This window comes from Lepidochelys olivacea (genome assembly GCF_965140295.1).
Source record: "Lepidochelys olivacea isolate rLepOli2 genome assembly, chromosome: 1".
NCBI classification, from domain to species: Eukaryota; Metazoa; Chordata; order Testudines; family Cheloniidae; genus Lepidochelys; species Lepidochelys olivacea.
This window is the reverse complement of record NC_140411.1, coordinates 82,273,689-82,293,449: the sequence shown is the minus strand read 5'-3', so window position 1 is coordinate 82,293,449 and position 19,761 is coordinate 82,273,689. Positions and strand designations below refer to the sequence as shown.

Below are 19,761 nucleotides of genomic sequence, written 5' to 3'. Positions count from 1 at the left end.
CTTCACTGGCAGAGTTTACCCCACATTTCAAGCTTTCCTTGGCCAAGTATGTTGTTGGCTTTTGTTTAATTGATATGCAGGGGAGGAACACTCTGCTTAGTCTGGCTGAAAATCATATTTGTTGTTTAGAAGCCTATGTTTAGGCTCCCAATTTTTTTTAAATCTTAGCCTTTATCTACAATAGGGTTTTGCATTGATGCAACACTGCTTGTTGGACACAGGATTTCAGTGAGCCCAAGAGCCTCAGTGGATCAAAGGGTCAGGATTTATGTGGCTCACAGGAATATGCAGAGTAGTTAGTTACAGTAAATGCAACTGTTTTGTCAAGGATATTAAACCCTCACAATTTAGGCCTCTCAGGGGTGAGAACGAATTTTCCAGGAAGCTGCTTATTCTATAGGTGCCTGCCAGGGTGTCTCTGAAACATTTGGGACTAGCCTTTAAAGTGACAGAATACTGGATGAGGTGGACCACTAGTCTGACAACTATATTGTTATACTCTGTTCCTATATTGCTGAAATTAGTGCTAATCACCCCTAAGGCCTAAACAAAGGAGACAAATTTAAAGTCAGACTGAAAGATCAAAGGAGACGAAAGGCAGGGGTGGATAATGTGGGAGTCATCTATAACTGGTTGTTGGTTCTTAATCTCTCCCGGGAAGCTCTATACAGAAGGAAGCCATCCTTTGCTAGAAGCTCCCTTAAGCTCAGGCAGGGCCAGTCAAGCTGTCCTACTTGAGGCTCCTATAGGCTGGTAAGCAATGCAGCAGCCAGAGCTGCTGCTCCAGGGGAAGTGAGGAGAGATGTCCACTGTTCCTCCCCATAGTAACACTCCCTGCTCCCCAGACCCGCCGCCAACTGCCCCCTGCCGCCTCATCCAATCCCCCCCTCATTCCTGAGTGCCCCCCTGCGACCTCTGCCCCATCCAACCCCCCTGTTCCCTGCCCTCTGACTGCCCCAACCCCTATCCACACCCCCAACCACACCTCTGAACTCCCCTGCCATCTATCCAACCCCCCTGTCCCCTGACCGCGCTGCCTGGGGCACTGGTGGCTGGCGGCGCTACAGCCATGCCGCCCAGAGCACCGAGTCAGGCTGCAGCTCTGCAACTGCACTGCCTGGCCGCCCAGAGCACTGCGCCCACGGCTTGGGGCATGGCTGCGGGGGAGGGGAAACAGCATGGGAGGGACTGGGACTAGCCTCCCGGGCCAGGAGCTCAGGGGCCGGGCTGGAGGGTCCCACGGGCTGGATGTGGCCCGAAGGACATAGTTTGCCCACTTCTGCTTTAGACAATAGCTCTAAAATGAAATTGCTCCTATCCATGCTAGAATCTATTGAACATAATTGGCAACACTAATTTTTATTTGCTAGTCTTCAGAGCAGAATCATCAAGATAACTGTACTATTGTTGGAGGCAGTGGCAGATACTGAGTGAAGCAGCTACTTTGGAATCAACATGCCCAAAAAGAAGAAGAAAAGATGCAGGGCTTCCATGTACCAAACATCAACTACCTGAGGCTTGCAACCTCCTCCTTTGGCCAAAAGTTCTAGCTATTAGTCTCTAGTTTTTATTTGGCAAGTTCGGTAATGCATTTCACTGATTGATGCCTTAAATTTGCTAGGTCTTCTACAATGTAAACTATACTGAATGTTAGGGGAAAATGTAGTAATTGTAGCAGACAGAGGGGGGAGCTGTCAGAGGGAGAAGGGGCTGTATAATACAGGTCTAACATGGGCCCTTATAATCGTACCCTGGTAGCTCTACCACCACTGCTATGTTAGCATATTCCAGAGTAGAGTGTTCATTTACATGAAAGGAATAATGCTACCAACTGTTATTAGACCAAATATTTTAATCTTTATTAACAAATTTACAAGTTTTGATGTTGCTTCTGTAACCAGTCACTAGTTCCAAATGTCATGCTTATAAGAAACACACAGGATCTTTTCCAGGGGAAAATGCAATATGCCGCGCTTATTGGCAATACAACAATTAGCATATGCATTCAATCACACGCACAAGTCGATGTTATAGTTACCAGTTCAGAGTCCGGAGCAACCTAGTGGCCAGCTGGGCTGATCACAGGTACGGAGGAGCCGGGTTTTCTTGGTCGCAACACGATCCTCCGGGGAAGTCTTGGCAGGACGAACCCAAAGTTTCATGACAAAGCACCCTGTTTATATAGTGATCTTTCTTCATTGGGACCAATGAATTTTGCACTGTCATGCTGTAATCAATCGCCATTTGACGAGTGCTTGTTTTCTTAAATTGTTCTTCTCATCCTTTATCTTGTTCCTTCATCAGTCTCTCAGGAAGTTACCCCATGCTGATTTTGATCACAGCTATCTTGTCCTGATTGATAGGTGCCTGCTTCATCTTTAGAGTCGTCAATCTGCTCTCCTCTGACATCTCAATAGGGACATGTTGCAATCTCCTGGCGCCTTTATCTCCGTTCTTGGTTCTTCCCTAGAACATCTGGTCCGGTGATGGCCTTCATACTTATCTTCTAAAACACACATTCCTCATTCACACACAAAACTGGAATGATTTACACAGAACATTTGAACAGGAACATCAAATTGCAATGCAGCACAAAACAATCATTGCATTATTTTACTTATTTCAAAATGCTAATTTTAAACCTACAACAAAGTGGTGACCCTAAAGGTCTATTACTGCCTTGAAATCAGCTTCAGACACAAGATTCTGGCTGATGCATCTTTACCAATGGCACACTAGGCCATTCCTTTCTGCTTTCAGAAAGATGGCTGGCAGAATATGGTCAAATCATATCATACATCAATACATTTAATACACACTTTATCCTTCATTCTAAATTATACAAAATACAACCATAAAATCCTAGTACTACACAAACAGACTGCAAGCTCAAATTAGATGTGATTATTCCTCTTTCATCAATACCCATCACCTCAGCAGATTACCAACAGCAAAGTGTTCAGACACTAACTCCCTAGAACCAGAGTCAGACTTTGCACATCACCACCACCACCTTCTAACAAAGGAGTCATCAGCATGACAGCTGTAATCTACTAACAGCTCTCAACCCATTTCCGTGTCTGCTGACTTCATCATGTTCCAGGACAACTGGTCCCAGTTCCATCCTTTCAAATATGAAATATACACTGTTCCAATGGGTATAAGGTACATTTTTGATGGAGTCAAGCTAGCAAGCCCCTGTGTCTGCTGGTAACCAGCTCCTGCAGATTCCCATCCTTAAGAAGAAGCAGATGATTGGCAATCATGTGGCCAATGACAGGTCCAAACCCCTTGAGAATTCCGGGGCTGTAATGCAGCTAGCAAGCAGGGGACTCTTTGTTCTGCCCTTCCTTGGGTGAAGAGTCAATGAATATACATAGAACCTACATTCAAAAAAGCCTTCTCACTGCAGATACAGTATAAGGAGCTGCCATTTCTGCAGTAATCGTACCAATATAACATCAACATCCTTAGGAACATCTGGGAGAAAGGGCATTTTTGGTACTAATGAAATAATTACAAACCAACCTTCATATAGTCTTCATTAGGTAAAGGGATCTCTTCATAAGTTATTTTGATGTAAGGGGACTTCATAGGTAAAAGCCAGTATTCTAAGTTGTAAAAGAGGTAAAACTGGTGGTTCAAGACAACCTGATCTACTATTTTTAAGACATTCAAGAAGAACTCCTCAACAGACTGATGAGGTTTGAATAGATAGTAGAAATCTCTTATGGCTGCAGCCACCGTCTTGTTTCCTAGAGGTCCAAAAATAGATGTTTCATTCCCCAAATAAATGGGTTCTCCAGTAAACAAAGTAATGCTGGTGTAATTTGTTTGTATCTTATTAAATACAGCCCCTAAATCGGCCAACTTCTGGTATGTTCTTAATATAAATTTCGAGCATTCATAAGATTCAAACCACACTACCGCATGCTTGTCAGGACTTGCTCGAACTGTCCAGGTCTCATAGTATATGCCAGTTTCATTGTCACATTGTACCCATTTTCCCATTTGGTTAAACATTGTTCCTGTAAAAAATAAAAATAGGATATGTCCATAAGCATTATGGAAAACAATACTGACAAATGCATACAATTAATAGATTACAAAGCTAGAAGGGACCATTATGAACTTCCCCAAAATACTTCACAATGAGCATGCCTTTTAGAAAAAATCCAAACGTCATTTAAAAATGGTCAGTGCTGGAGAATCCACCACAACCCTTGGTAAATTGTTCCAATGGTTAATTATTAAGGCTATGATTTCGTCATGGAGATCGCAGAATTCACGGAATCCGTGACTTCCAAAGACCTCTGTGACTTCAGCCTCGGGAGCTAGGAGCTGAAGAGTCCTGCCACCTCCCCCAGCAGCGGGGAGCCGTGAGGTACCCCCGCCACCTGAGGCAGCGGGTCCCCAAGCTTTGAGCCGCCATGGGCGGTGGGGGTACCCCGCAGCTCCCCGCCGCCACAGGCTGCGGCGGTACCTTGCAGGTCCCAGCTGCTGAGGGTGACGGGGACCCCGGAGTTCCCCGCTGCTGGGGAGGGGGCAGGGAGACCCTGTAGCTCTCTGCCCCACAGGTGGTGGGGTCCCAGAGCTCCCAGCCACCCTGCAGCTGCCCAGCCTGTGCCCATTTTATCATGGAATATTTTTAGTAACAGTCAGGGACAGATCATGGGCTTCCGTGAATTTTAATTTATTGCCCCTGACCAGTCTGTGAGTTTTACTAAAAATATCCGTAACAAAATCTTAGCCTAATTAATTACTCTCACTGTTAAAAATTTACATCTTATTTCCAGTCTGAATTTGTCTAGCTTAAACTTCCAGTCATTGGATTATGTTATACCTTTCTCTGCTAGACTGAAGAGCCCTTTATTAAATATTTATTCCCTGTGTAGATATTAATAGGCTGTACTCAAGTCATCCCTTAACCTTCTCTTTGTTAAGCTAAACAGATTGACCTTTTTGAGTCTATTACTATCAGGCATGTGTTCTAATCCTTTAATCATTCTCATGTCTCTTCTCTGAACTCTCCAATTTGTTGACATCCTTGAATTGTGGGTGCCAGAGCTGGATACAATATTCCAGTAGTGATCACACCAGTGTCAAATACTGAGATAGAATACAGGGCTATTGACAGAGGTAAAATATAGGGTTATAAACCAGAGGTTCCGCTGTTTATGCATTTCAGGATTGCATTAGCTCTTTTGGCCACAGCATCACAATGAGAGCTCACATTCAGCTGTTTATCCACCATGACCCCAAAAGCTTTTTCAGTGTCACCGCTTCCTAGGATATAGTCCCCCATCATGTACATATGGCCTACATTCTTTGTTCCTAGATGTATACATTTACATTTATCCATATTAAAATACTTTGCTTGCACACACTTTACTAAGCAATTCAGATCAGTCTGAATCAGTGACCTGTCTTCATTATTTATCACTCCCACTATTTCTGTGTCATCTACAAACTTTATAAGTGATGATTTTATGTTTTCTTCCAGGTCATTGACAAAAATATTAGTGTAGGGCCATGAATCGATCCTTGTGGGATCCCACTGGAAACACACCCACTCGATGACAATTTTCTATTTACAATTACATTTTGAGACCTATCAATTATACAGTTTTTAATCAATTTAATGTGTGCCATGTTAATTTTAGATCATTCTAGTTTTTAATCAAAATGTCATGTGGTACAAAGCCACATGCCTTACACAACTCTAAGGGCTTGTCTTCGCTACTGTGCTAAATCGGCTGCCGCTGCAGTCTTGCCCTTCTCATATCCATTCAGAATGCTCTTGCGAATACCCTTTTCCTAGCCTGTTGCTTTGACCACATCACCTCTCTCTTCCATCCCTCCACTGCATCCCCTTTCGCTATTGCATCAAATCTAAGCTGCTTATCTTCACTTGTAAAGCCTTTAACTGTCTATCCCTACTCTGCCTATCCATCTCTCATTCACTTACCTCCAACTGGCCCATGATGCCAGCATCCATCACTCACTTGTCAAATTTTCAAATAAGCACCTGTGCTTTCTCCCATGCTGCCCCTCACTGCTTCAGAGGGGCTCCCCATACACATCCGAAAAGCCACTTCATTGTTCTCCTTCAAATCCCTCCTTTAAAAAAAAACCACTTTTGCCCCAAAGCCGACAAAACACTTGGCAACGGTTTGCTAAGACCACTGCCTAATATACTAACCAATTTTGTCTCATTGTTTCCTTGTACTCCCCTGTCTGTCTGTCTCCACCTGTTTTGTACTTAGATTAGAAGCTCTTTGGGGCAGGAACTGTCTTTTTCCTGTGTTTGTACAGCACCTAGCGCAAGGGGGTCCTGGGCCATAACTGCAATACAAACAACAATAGCAACAACAATCCTATTCTTTTATCACAGTTAGTTGAATTTTTGGAACTTCCTATGATTCAGGTTCATAATAAAGCAAGTCATAAATCCTGTATTAACAGCCACCCTGTCACTGTATGCCGCACAGAGAAGAATTTTAATTACACTTCACATTCTTGGGGTGTGCCGCAGTGTATATCGTGGGATGGCGTTTCCCTCTCTTCACAAGACTGGGATTTTTATTGTTAAATAAAAAACACTGGCCACAAACAAACAAAAGATTATGCACGAACTGGGCATGCAATTTAAATGATCTTTTTTACTTTTTTAATGTTTCAAAACATATGCCCTTACTAACAACTCTGACTCTTTAAAGTGATTTTCAATTATTACAAAATGTAAATCACCAAAACTGGCACAAGCTACCCAAAACACGTTCAAACCTACCCACTGAAGAAATCCAACCCACACACATTTCTTACGAAGTTAAGGTCTGAGGGAGTAAAAGTGCCATGCCGTATTTTCTGAAGGTCAACACACTCCATCTTCAGAGCAATGAAGAAAGTGATTTCCAGAGCATTCTCCTATCACAGTGAGAATGCCAGTAAACCACAATTGCACAAGAAATGCTGTGGTATTAGGAGCCCAAAACTGCAGACTCTTGGTAGTGCTGATTTGCTTAGTTTTTGCAGCATTGGGTCCCAAGGTAGTAGGTCCAAAACCTCCCCACAGATTCCTTTGCTTCCTTGCAGAAAATGGTTTCTGAGGGGAAGTAAAGAGAAGCTGCATCAGTACTCACTCACCCTCCCTGGCAGCTTGGCAGCTCAGATGCTTCTGTTCGGGCAGCCAGAGAGAGAGGTAAATCACTGGGGGAAGTGGGATCTGGGGATGCGCTGGCCGCCCAGGGATGTTACCTAGGCCAGGGAGATGGTAGAATCCCCATCCTTAAAAACCTCTACGGCCTGGCTTGACAAAGCCCTGGCTGGGATGATTTAGTTGGTGTTGGTCCTGCTTTGAGCAGGGGATAGGACTAGATGACCTCCTGAGATCTCTTCCAACCCTAATATTCTAGTCTCAGCTGGGTGGGGTGGGGGAGGAAGAGGAGGATTGAGATGGAGTTCCCCCTTCCCTGCATAGAGCAGCCGGGGCTGGGTCAGATCAAGCCCCAGAAACTTCCCCTGGCTACAGGAAGTTCTGCACCATGGGGGTGTGTGGGGGTGTCTCTGTGCAGGGGGAGGGGGGGTCGTCTAGATGCACGGGGACTGGGCGGACAGGGAGCACAGCTCCCTGTACAGTGACACCCTCCCCACACCAAGCCCCCTCTGCATCAGGAACCCCCTGCACCTGGAACCCCCGACTGAGACCCTCAAATCCCTACCCGGCCAAGCCTCACTCCCTGCATCAGGATCCCCCACACCCAGACCCCCATCCCACTGAACAGCTGCACCCTGACCCCCACACATCCTCCCCCCCGCGCACACACACACGCACACTGAGCCCTAACCACCTTCATCTGGACTCCCCTGCAGAGTCCCATTCCCCCTGCATCCAGAACCCCACACCGAGCTGCCTGCACCCAGATTGCGCCACACAGACCCCTAGTGCTCAAGGGAATTCTGCACCAAAAATTTAAAAATCTGCAAAGTTCTGCATATTTTAATTGTCAAAATAACACAGAAACGCAACAACAATATATCCACATCATTTTCAATTATTTTCCCACAAGTATTTTGAAATAAAATTACCAAAATAATTGAAAATGGTGTGATTATATTGTTGTTGCGTTTCTGTGTTATTTTGACAATTAAAATATCCTCCCAGAAGTGGCCAGCTCCTGGGGGTGGGGTGGGGCAGCCAGCTCCGCCACACGCTGCCCTCACCTGTAGGTACAACCCCTGAAGCTCCCATTGGCCATAGTTCCCCATTCCTGGCCAATGAGAGCTGAGGAGCGGTGCGGGGGGGGCAGTGCCTGCAGGCGAGGGCAGAGCACAGAGCCCTCTGCTCCCCTAGGGGCCACAGGGACGTGGTGTCGGCTGCTTCTGGAAGCAGCATGGGCCAGAGCAGGCAGGGACCCTGCCTTAGCCGTGGTGCAGCGAGGGGCTGGCAATCCCACAGGCCAGATTTAAAGCCCTGACGAGCTGGATCTGTCCCATGGTCCGTAGTTTGCGGTCCCCTGCACTAAGTAGTAATGATCACAAGACAATTAGATTCAACATCCTATGGGGAAGTCAGGTACCAAAAAACAACATAAATTACACTAAACTTTAGAAAGGAATATTTCAATAAAAAGGAGACTAGTCAAAAATGCCCTAAAGTCAAAAGTAAAGGCAGTTAAATCCTTAGATGTGGCATAAGGAAATAATAGCAGAGTCTCAGAAGGCATGTATACCTCTGAACAAAAAGGCATAAGGAAAGCAAAAAGGCAACCAGTCTGGCTAAATGGCCAGGTTAGAGAGGTTATTTGAACCAAACAGATCTTTCCAGATTTGGAAATATAATCCCAATGAAACCAATAAACACACATAAATTACAGCAAGCAATATGTAAAATGGAAATTAGGGGAGGTAACATGGATTTTGAAAAGCAAACAGCTAAAAAGGTATAAAAACAAACTATGAAATTTTGTAAGTCTATTAGAAATCAGAAGCCTGCAAAAAACTGGTGGTCTGTTGCATCAGAGGAGTGAAAGGGAGCAATTAAGGAGGATAATAAGGATACTGCTGAGAGAACAAATGATTCCTTTGCCTCAGTCATCACCATAAAGGACGTCAGGGAGATAGTTACCTCAGATCTGCTCTCTTCTGGTAATACACATGAGGTACCACCAGACATTGAGGTGTCAGAAGACAAGTTGATGGAGCAAACTGATAATTTAAAAAGCATCTAGTCACCAGGCCTAGTGTACGTCCAAGAGTGCTGAAGAAACTTAAGTATGAAGTGGCACACTGGCTACCAAAAATACACAATCATTAAAAACAGCCGGTATACTTTGGACAGAAAGGTGATATCTATGTTATAAGAAGGCTCCAAGGCTGATCCAGGGAATTACACACCAGTAAACCTAACAGCTGTACTTGATTGAAACGATAATTAAAACCCAAATAATAAAACACCTGGAAGATCATGATATGATGAGGCCTAACCACAAGGTTTCTGCAGAGGGAAGTTGTCTCAATAATCTCTTAAAATTCTTTGAATAGGTCAATAAAGTACCGGGCAAAAGAGAAACAACTCCCCTTCAACAAGGTCCCTAACAAGAAGCTACTAAAGAAGCTAAGTAGCCCTGCGGTGAGAAACAAATTAGTGTCCTGGATCAAAACTGGTTAGCATACAGAAACAAGAAGTAGAAATGGTCAATTTTCATCATGGCACAAGGTGAACAGTGGGGTGCCTCAAGATTCTGTGCTAGGTCCAGTGATGTTTAATACATTAACAATCTGGAAAGGATGCAAGTAGTGAGGTAGCAAAATTTGGAGATATTATAGAGTTATTTAGGATAGTCACATCCAGAGATGACTGTGATGGACCAAGCTAAATAAATGGACAGCACATCTGCAGATGAAGTTCAGTGTTGGTACATCCAAAGTAATGCATGTTGGAGGGGGGGAAAATTGAACTGCCTGTACACTTTATATGATTCTTAGTTAACTGTGTCAACTCAGGAAAGAAACCTCGGCATCAACGTAGACAGATTAATGAAAAACCACTGCTCAGTATACAGCCAAATTCACAACTGATGAAAAGAAATACTTTTTCATACAATGAATAATTAGACTATGGAACTCATTGCCACAGGATGTCACCAAGAGGGAGCATTTAACAAGAATTAAAAGAGGGATTAGGTATTTACAAGAACAACAAGAATATCCAGTGTTATAACAATCAACGTTAAACATTTTTGGAAAGGATATAAAACCTCATGCTTCGGGGCTTAAGCCAATCTCTAATTAAGAAGTAGGAGGCCACTGGGAGGGGTGGGGGGGGGGAGGAGAAAGAGATTATCCCACATCTGCCTACTGTAGGTTTTTTGCATCTGCATATGAAGCACCTGTTGCTGACCATTGTTACAGATAGGAAACTGGAGTAGATGGACCATGGACCTGATGCTGTCTGGCAATTCCTATGTACACCAAATGAGCACATGTATATATGATTATACAAGACACACAGGAATAGAGATTCAGGTAAAAGATGTATGAGTGTCATCAATGTGCTGCAGCACTACAACCCAAACCATCTGACTTTCTCCCCAAGCAGATTCACGTATGTGCCAGAGAACAGGGAAAATGGAATGGAGTCAAGGATTACCTTCACAAAAGGCCCTTGGAAAAATGAGCAACCTGCCAAAACTGCACATAGCATCTCCCCAAAAGGAAAGTACCTCACAAATAATATTCTAACCACTCCCGCTAGGACCCACAGGAAAGTTCAAAAATACATTATGATCAACAGTACCAGAGGCTACCAACAAATCTGAAAGAACCGGTGTGGATGTATGAATAATATGGAGGAGACCCATGTAGTTAGTTAGTTAAGGCTCTGTCACTTTATATGGGCTGCTTTTTATTTCTTAGCAGCATCAGTCAAATGGAATCTGCAGACTCAAAGGTTGAGATGCCAAGCTGATGAAAATGGAAGGGAACTTAGGTAGAATAATACATTACGTTAGCATTTGAAGCACATAAGTCCATAGTTTTAATCGGATTTTTGCTGCTTAGAAAGAAAAGCAGCCTGTAGAGCAGGGGCGGGCAAACGTTTTGGCCTGAGGACCGCATCGGGTTTCAGAAATTGTATGGAGGGCCTGGCTCCCGCCCCCTATCCGACGCCCCCCGCTTCTCGCCCCCTGATGGCCCCCCAAGAATCCTGCCCATCCAACCCCCGCATTCCCTGACAACCCTTGCCCCATCCACCCACCCTGCTCTCTGTCCCCTGACCGCCCCCAAACCGCCCCACCCCTAACTGCCCCCCGCCACCCCATCCAACCCCCCCTCTCCTTCCTGACTGCTCCCCCAGGACCCCTGCCCCATCCAACCACCCCTTCTCCCTGACTGCCCCTGGAACCTCTGCCCCCATTCTACCCCCGTTCCCTGCCCTCTGACATCCCCGACCCCTATCCACACCCCCGGCCCCTGACCTCCCCTGCCCTCTATTCAAACCCCCTGCCGCCCCCTTACCGCGCTGCCTGGAGCACCACTGGCTGGCGATGCGGCTGCACCAGGACAGGCAGCCACGCCGCTCAGCTGGAGCCAGCCACGTACCGCGCAGCACAGAGCAGAGGGGTCTGGACGGGCTCTGCAGCCCTGCTGCCCAGAACATTGTGCTTGGCAGCGCAGTGAGCCGAGGCTGTAGGGGAGGGGGGACAGCGGAAGGTGGGCCGGGGGTGAGCCTCCCGGGCCAGGAGCTCGGGGGCCGGGCAGAATGGTCCTGCGGCCGGATGTGGCCCACGGGCCTTAGTTTGCCCACCTCTGCTGTAGAGTGTGCCAGAGGCTTAGCAGGCTAGGTGAACATACGGAACACTTCTATACATTTTATTTAAAAGGCAGCAGATTCTTGTATGAGCTTTTCATGCAATTTGTTCAGTATCTATTAAGGAGAGTATTATTTTATTCTAGCATTTCAGTTTCACATTAAGGGGCCATGATGAGCCTATAATGTAGATTGAACCAAGAAGCTATTTTGATAAGCTATACAAAAAGACTAAGTATAATAAATACACCACTTGTCCTGCAATATGAGATAGATAATCCCAGTAGCAGTAATAGGCCTATTTGCAGCTTTATGATACAGCAGTTGGAAAAAAGAGACGAGTGACTGTAGCTGTTCTTGAGAGCATTTCCTGTTGTGCTCTCAAACCGATAAATAGAACACAACACAATTCTCTCAATTTTTCCATTTTAAAATTCATCTGCCACTTGACAGCAGGAGGTTGTGTTCCAACACAAGTGTATGAAAAGAGGCCAGAATGGTTCCGCTGTTTTGCTATTTTTACACTCAAAAGACTGCATTATTCCAACAGAGGTGCTCATGTGACATAGCAAGCAATTCTCACTTAACAGCATCTTTTTAGCATGGGTTGTTCAAAGAACAGTATTACCATATCACTTCCTATATTCAGAAAATTAGAAAACTAATATTTCAATTTCAAATTAACAACTTCAGTCACTGTGCATTGCAAATGACTCACAAAAAGTGAGTGGAAAGATATTGTCTGACATGATATTAGTGTCACCACAGGATTCCAAAATCTACCTGATATAGTAGTCACCAGAACCAAGGTCCCATTTTCCTTCCAGTGTACATCATCTATTCCTTCATAAAAGCAAGCAGCTCCCTGATTACACCAGAATGGTGCATCCCTGTCAGGCCGGAGATGCGGAAATGTGCAGTTTCCAAGCTGGAAGAGTTCATACCATTCCATTGTGTAGTTTTTGCCAGTTAGAGAGCTCTTGAAGCCAACAGCATCATGCATAATATTCTGAGGAAAGATCATGAACACAAAGAAAAATGGTCTGGTAGTGGCAACTTCACTTTGCATTACTTACCTACTGTACAGTAGTTTAGAAAACAGGGTACTGTAATGGGATGTACCACACTAAATTACACAAACATTGATTCACATCATACTTGTCTGTATCCTGCACCTACTTCCATTTGCAGCCTGTAGTAGTGGTAATTATGAGTTAGATATTCAATCGTAGTTAGGCATCAAACTCCCTCTTACCTTTGCATATCCCCCCCACCCCAAATTGTGGGCCAAGGATCAACAAACGAAGCTCCTTTTGTGGACCCAATCCTGTACAAAGTAATGTAAAGCATTTGAAAACCTCAGTGTTGCCAACTACAAGCATTCAAAAATCATGAGTCAGGCCCCCAAAATCATGGAATTACCTTAAAATTCATGCTGTTAACAATAAGCGTTGGATTCAGCTTATTTGCCTTTTCATTTTTTACTCTCTAGAGTCCGCCTATTTAAGCGTCCCTCTGCAACCATGAGGGCTAGAAACTTACTTTTAAAAAAAGCAGCTGAGATTCTGTTGCATTCACATGATTCCAGGAGCTGTGGCTTTAAGAGAAACACCATATATTGTAAGAGTTGTTATAAAAGTCAAAAGAGTTGGCAACACTGTCAGTGAGTGATCCACAGGGAAGACTGCAGTCTGGTTTTCCAGATCAGACAGATATCCATGTTCATACAAAATTTAATTCAAATCAGACTTTGTTTACTGTGAGATCTTACTTCTTCATTTAAAAAAAACAAAACAAAGCTGTAGATGTATAAGATTAACAAGATCTTTCCTACACACTAGCCAGACATTTTGTCATAAAGGATCAACTCAAAGGTGTTCTTTGTAAGTGATGTTAAAGTCAATGTAAAAATGCAAATAAATACAAGTTAATGCACACACAATACATTTCCAATGCTTGGTATGTAAGGGCAAAAATACCACATCATGTTCTTTTCCTAATCTGTCTTGAATTACTCCCATAATTCGTTTCAAGGTTAGTGGTTTTCTAGCCCATAGCCTTCAATACTCCACACAACTGTGCTGAAATAGTACAATGAATGAAGTCCTATTGTTGACATTTGCTGCTGAATTTAACTGATTTGCAACTACAAATTTTTGTTAAATGAAAACATCACCTTACCAAATGTCCAAGCAGATCCCCATATTTGAATTCCCACACTGGAGCCTGTAATCGATAGACTTCAATGACATCCTCATCCTTCATTACTGGAATGAGACAGCCAGTAGGACAGAAAGTGTAACGAGCTTGACAATAGGGATCTGTTTTTGGACGGTAATCAAAACGCCTACGTTTAAAAACAAAAGCATGGAAAACTCTCAGTGTAGCTTCAGAGGAAAGGTAGGAAGCCACAAAGACACTTATTTTAAGAGCCACTTTCCAAAACAGCCTCTAATGGCCTGATTTTTAGAAGTTCTGAGTACCTGGGGCTCCCCTTAAAGTCAATGGGAGCTATGGGTGTGCAGCACCTTTAAAAGTCATAATACCTCAATCCTGAAAACACGTACACAAATGAGTTCATAGGATTACTCAGGTGCATGTTTGTAGGACTGAGGCTTAAAATAGCGTCTTCAATATGTGCAAATAATAACATTTAGATGTCTAATGTGGGAAACAATGTTAATTGCACTGTAATTACTTGCACTTGCAAGTAACTTGCACACACTACACTGTGGTCACAAGATTAGAGGTTGGTTTAAGATGTGTCTCAAAATTTGGTCCTAAGGGCTTTTCTACACAGGAAATAGCTATTCTGGAATAGGTATTCCAGAATAGCACCCTGTAGACACTATTCTGGAATAAAAATTGACTTTACTCCAAAATAATTATTCTCCTCACAATGTGGAGTAATTATGCAGAAATGAGATCAGTTTTATTCTGAAACAGTGTCGACAAAAGAGAGTTATTTGGGAACAGCTAAATTATACCACAACAGCTATTCTGGAATACTGATACCAGTTAATTTCCCCCATATAAAGAAGGCCTAAGAATATGAAATCCACTCATATCCTCCAGAGATTTTCAGCTCTCCCATTAAACCTCATTCTAGGTAATCATACCTTGTTTTCACGATAACTGAAAACCAGACTCTACTTGTATAGTACTATCAATATAGAACATAAAACCATGATTTCTCCACTGCAAAAGTTCTCCAATAAAGATATGAGATGATCAGGCTCCTATATGCTTTATAAGGGTTGGTTTTGTTTCAACAAGTTTGAAGTCATAGCGCCTAATTCTGCACCCACTGAAGTCAATGGCAACCCCACCACGGACTTCAGTGGATGGAGGAACAATCCCTCAGTTACTATGTGTTTTGTTTCCTTTCTAGCATTCAGTAATCAGTCTTTGATACTGGGAATACACTGCCCCCATGGGCAGCGAGTTCTATGGGCCAGTGCACCAGGAATATTCCTGTCCCAGGGGCCCAGCTCCAGCAAAGTTTCCCACCTCCCCACCACACACACTCCCCCCACGTTTCCCCCGGCCCCACCTGCCACCCCCAGGCGATTATAAAATAGCCCGCGGGCTCCCGCCGCCACCCAGCAGGGCAGCGGGGCTAAGCGGCTATCTGCATGCTAGTTCCACGTGGCTGCTGGCAGGTCCTTGCGGCCCGTGTGAGGGGGTTGTGCTGCTGCGCGCTGCCCCCGCCCCAAACACCCCTGTGGCCAATGGGAAGCTGCAGGGGCGGTGCCTGGAGACAGCAGCATGAGGAGACCCCCCCCGGCCTGCCCCGCCTAGGAGCCGCTGTCGGAGGGGGTGCCCCAGGTAAGCATCGAACCCCCCCATCCACTTCCAGAACCTGCACTCACACCCCCTCTGCAAACACACCCTTCGGCCCCCAAATTTCCTCCTGCATCCCCACCCCCGCACCTCCTCTCGCCCCCAAACTCCCTCCCAGAGCCTGCACCCCTCACCCCGCACCCCCTCCCCCCTAACTCCCTCTTGCACTCCCACCCCTCCCCTGCACCTACTTTTGTCCCCAAACTCCCTCCCAGAGCCTGCACCCCTCCCCCCCATCCTGCACCCCGCACCTCCTCCCCCCTAACTCCCTCTTGCACTCCCACCCCTCCCCTACACCTACTTTTGTCCCCAAACTCCCTCCCAGAGCCTGCACACCCACCTGCTCCCGCACCCCTGCCCAGAGCCTGCACCCAGCACCCAAACTCGTTCCCAGAGCCTGCACTCCAGATCCCCTCCCCCACCCAAACTCCCTCCCAGAGCTCGACCTCTCACCCCTTCTGCACCCAAATTCCCTTCCAGAGCCTGCACCCTGCCCCCCAATCCCCTGCCCCAGCCCAGAGCCTGCACCCCAATCCCCGTCCCCCACCAAACTCCCTCCCAGAGCCTGACCTCTCACCCCTTCTGCACCCCAAACTCCCTCTCAGAGCCTGCATCCCCACCCCCTCGTGTACCCCAATCACCTGAACCCCAGACCCCCTCCCCCACCCAAACTCCCTCCCAGAGCCTTAGGCTGGTGTGTGTGTGTGGAGTTTGCGGGGGGAAGGGGGGGGTTGTTTCTGGGCACCACCAAAATTTCTACAAACCTGCTGCCCCTGACTGCCCCCCTATCCCTCATACACTCACTAGATGTAATAATTTACACCCCTCTCTACCCCCTCCCACAAGTCCTTCCCTACTTTATAACACTGAATATTTAAATTTTAATTTAAATTGAAGAAAAAAAATCCTATGGCACAATTAACTTCTGTTAGCACTGAAGATTCCATACAGCCATAGAACAGTGAGCAGGAATCTATATTGGTTCATGCATCAATAACAATTTTTAACTAAGTTCCAATTACAAAATATTTTGACCTGATTTTCTGAGGCCTCAGGCAGCTGCAGCTCCTACTTACTACAATGAGAATTAAATTATAAGTATCACTGAAAATTGGGGCACTTATTACTGTTTGTGGCCAAGATCCACCAGCTAGAAAGAACACAGGTTGATTTTCAGATTCCAGGTCAAGTCTACAGGACCTATCCTCTTACTCATAAATTGAGAATTTGATGAAATGCTACTGACAAACAAGGAATTACTCTGAATGACTTAAAAAAGAAGTAAGTCCCAAACTTTAATTTTTTTTTTTAAAGGAGTCAATTGCTGCCAGTAGGGAATCGTTAGTACAGATTTATAGTCTCTCTGGAAATCTGAGTTTTAAATGGAAAGCATGCCAGGTGCTTTAACTATATCACTATTAACACCTTATTATGTACAATAATGAAATGGGAGGATGGAGTCTACCAAACTAAAACAGGTATCAGAAAAAAGCAGAGGTCTCACTTAAACAGTCCTTTGGCAAACTAGATTTACTAATGTACTAGAACTAGAAAAAAAATGACTAAAATGGTTCGAGTCCTGACACAGAAGTTCCAATTTTTAGGGCACTTAAAAAACACCCTTAGAAGAAAGAAAATCATTGCAGAAAAGAAATCAATGGTGACCTCAACATTTTTCAGCACTCTGCAATTTTCAGGCTTGCTCTTGACCCATTACACACTTCCTCAATCTGGACTGGAATTTTGAAAAGCAAAAACCAAAAAAACCATCTTAATTAGTTACACAATATTTCACAAAACTTTTTGCTAAGTCAAACCAGTGAAGCACAATGACTTTCTGGAGTTATGAAACCTGTTTTCAGAGACTGTCCCTGGTTTTTTGTATTGGTTTAAGACTCTATCTTTTGCAGGCAGAAGAAGGGAAGTAAGTAGTTGCAGTTTCTATGCTTAAACAGTTCAGAGATGGCTTGATTTATAATATGCTGTACATAAGAATGGCCACACTGGATCAGACCAATGATACATTTCCTCTGAAGCAGCTGACGCCACTGTCAGAGCACAGGATACTGGGCTACATGGACCATTGGTCTGACCCAGTATGGCCATTCTTACAGTTTTTTAAGGCTTTGACCAAAACTGCAACTTGCAAACTGTTACTCACTTGGATAGTCCCTACTGATACAAATCAGCCCTTTGATTTCAAAAAGAGCTACCTGGATGAACAGAGACTCTTCCTGGGTGTATACCTCTGATTAGCCACTTCTGCAATCAAATCCAGGGGTCATTTCCAACTAAATAGGAAGCGTGCCTATAGCGCTGCAGGCGGACACTCAACGTAGGCCTTTTTAACCCTGTGAGTCCCTGAACAAGGAAGCTTTACAATGATGTCTGGTTTACACACACTCACCCAAAGAGGAGAGGCAAAGAGGCTCTGAATTAAGCGTCTAAAACAAACCCCAAAATGGGAGTGATTTCGGCTGCCTGACTCTGTGTGTGTGTGTGTGTGTATACACACACAGTGAGTCAGCCTTGCTCCTTGAGCAGCCCACCAACTCACCTGTAAGGCACAGGCCACTTGCGCTGCTGCTGGGGCTGGGATCCTGCAAAGCGGGCAGGCATCCCAGCCACGAGCAGCAGCAGCAGCAGCAGCTCCCGGTGGCCATCAGCCCTCATCTCTCGGCGCGGCCCCTTCCCGCAGGCCCCGGCCGCTGGTCCGGACGCCTGAAGCTGCCCCGGGTGGGGACGAGGCAGCGGACTCGAGTCCGCCCGTCACATGGGCTCCGTGACTCAGCCCTGGCAAGGGCGGGGGGATTATGCGGCCTCCGTTTTCCTTTCGCTTTCGGCTTCCTCCTCCTCCTTCCCCCGCCGCCCTCTGCTCGCCTCCGCCCCGGGGCTGGCTCACCAAGCAAGGGGGCGGGGAGGGAGCAGACTGAGCGCCGGTCGCAGCTGGCCGCCTGCGGGGCCTTCGCCCCGGGCCCTTGCAGCGGGGGTGGCACCGTGCCCGCGGCCAACTTCTTGGTCCGCCTTTGGGCATCCAGTCTGGGGGGGCGGCGCACCAGCCGGCGGGGGGCTGGTTGTACTGTAGCTGCAGCCCGCGCCGGCCGGGCGCCGCTTTTCTTATTTATTTATTTATATTTTACTAAAAGCTCAGCTCTGCCTGGGTCCCTCTTTCTTCCCCACCTCCCAGCCTGGAGCCCCCTCCGGCGCCCCAAACCCCTCATCCCTGGCTCCACCCCAGAACCTGCACCTCAAGATGGAGCCTTCACCCTCCCCAGCCCAGAGCCCCCCCAACACCCCGAACCCCTCCTTTGTGGCCCCACCCTGGAGCCTGCACCCTCAGTGAGAGCCCTCCCCCACCTTAACCCCCTGCCCCAGCCCAGTGAAAGTGAGTGAGGATGGGGGAGAGCAAGCCAGGGAGGGAGGGGGAATGTAGTGAGCGAGGGGGGAGGGACAGGGTCTCGGAGAAGGCGGGGCATAGGGCGTGGCCTTATGGAAGGGGCGGGACTAGGGTGTTCAGTTTTGTGCCCTTAGAAAGTTGGCAACCCTAGTAGATGCATGTGGAGATCTGGGGTCAGTTGGGGGTGCATGGGGCCCTGCCTGGGGCAGTGGAGTGGAGGCGCTTGGGGCCCTGGCAGGGGCAGTTGGGGTGGAGGCGCATGGTGGGGTCCGTAGCTGGGGCAGTTGGGAGGAGGCACATGAGAGTCTGGCAGGGACAGTTGTGGGGCCCTTGCAGGGTCAGTTGGAGGGGCTCATGTCTTTTGGTTTTGGCTTTTTATTTTTATTTTTTTTCCCGCACCACCAATGCTGGTTCATACAGCGCCCCGCCACCGACCAGCACTTAACTCACACTTGCCTGCCTGGCTTGGACTGGGGCGGTAGGCCAGGGGTGGCGCCGACCAGGGTCAGCAAGCTGTTTGCATGTGATCCGCGCCAGGTGCAGCATCGCCTCATCTCCGAGGGTGGCTCTTCCAAGCCTGCTGGGTCTTGCGCGCACGTCCATTCAGAGCCTGCCTCCTGTGAGCGGCCCTGGGTGAGTTAGGAGCCCGAGAGAAGCAGCTGGAGCTGGAAATACTGGGGCGGAGCAAGCCTGCAGGTGTGTTTGGTCTCCT

The 19,761-nt window shown here is 46.4% G+C and overlaps 1 protein-coding gene across 5 annotated transcripts; it reads right to left on the bottom strand.

Moving 5' to 3' along the window:
* Positions 1 to 1,834: 1,834 nt before the first annotated feature.
* Positions 1,835 to 18,661, bottom strand: CLN5 (CLN5 intracellular trafficking protein). 5 transcript variants are annotated; one of them, XM_084616796.1, is made up of 5 exons: positions 18,210 to 18,661; positions 13,991 to 14,130; positions 13,352 to 13,406; positions 12,593 to 12,818; positions 1,835 to 4,028 (listed from the first exon to the last, which is right to left on the bottom strand). In XM_084616796.1, the coding sequence occupies exons 2-5, from the start codon at positions 14,065 to 14,067 to the stop codon at positions 3,517 to 3,519; spliced, it is 870 nt and encodes a 289-aa protein (XP_084472922.1). In that variant the 5' UTR covers positions 14,068 to 14,130; positions 18,210 to 18,661; the 3' UTR covers positions 1,835 to 3,516. The 5 variants fall into 5 exon arrangements, with proteins under 5 accessions (XP_084472922.1, XP_084472923.1, XP_084472920.1 ...); XM_084616797.1 differs by having other exon boundaries at positions 13,991 to 14,076; XM_084616794.1 differs by lacking the exon at positions 13,352 to 13,406 and having other exon boundaries at positions 18,210 to 18,659.
* Positions 18,662 to 19,761: the final 1,100 nt, after the last annotated feature.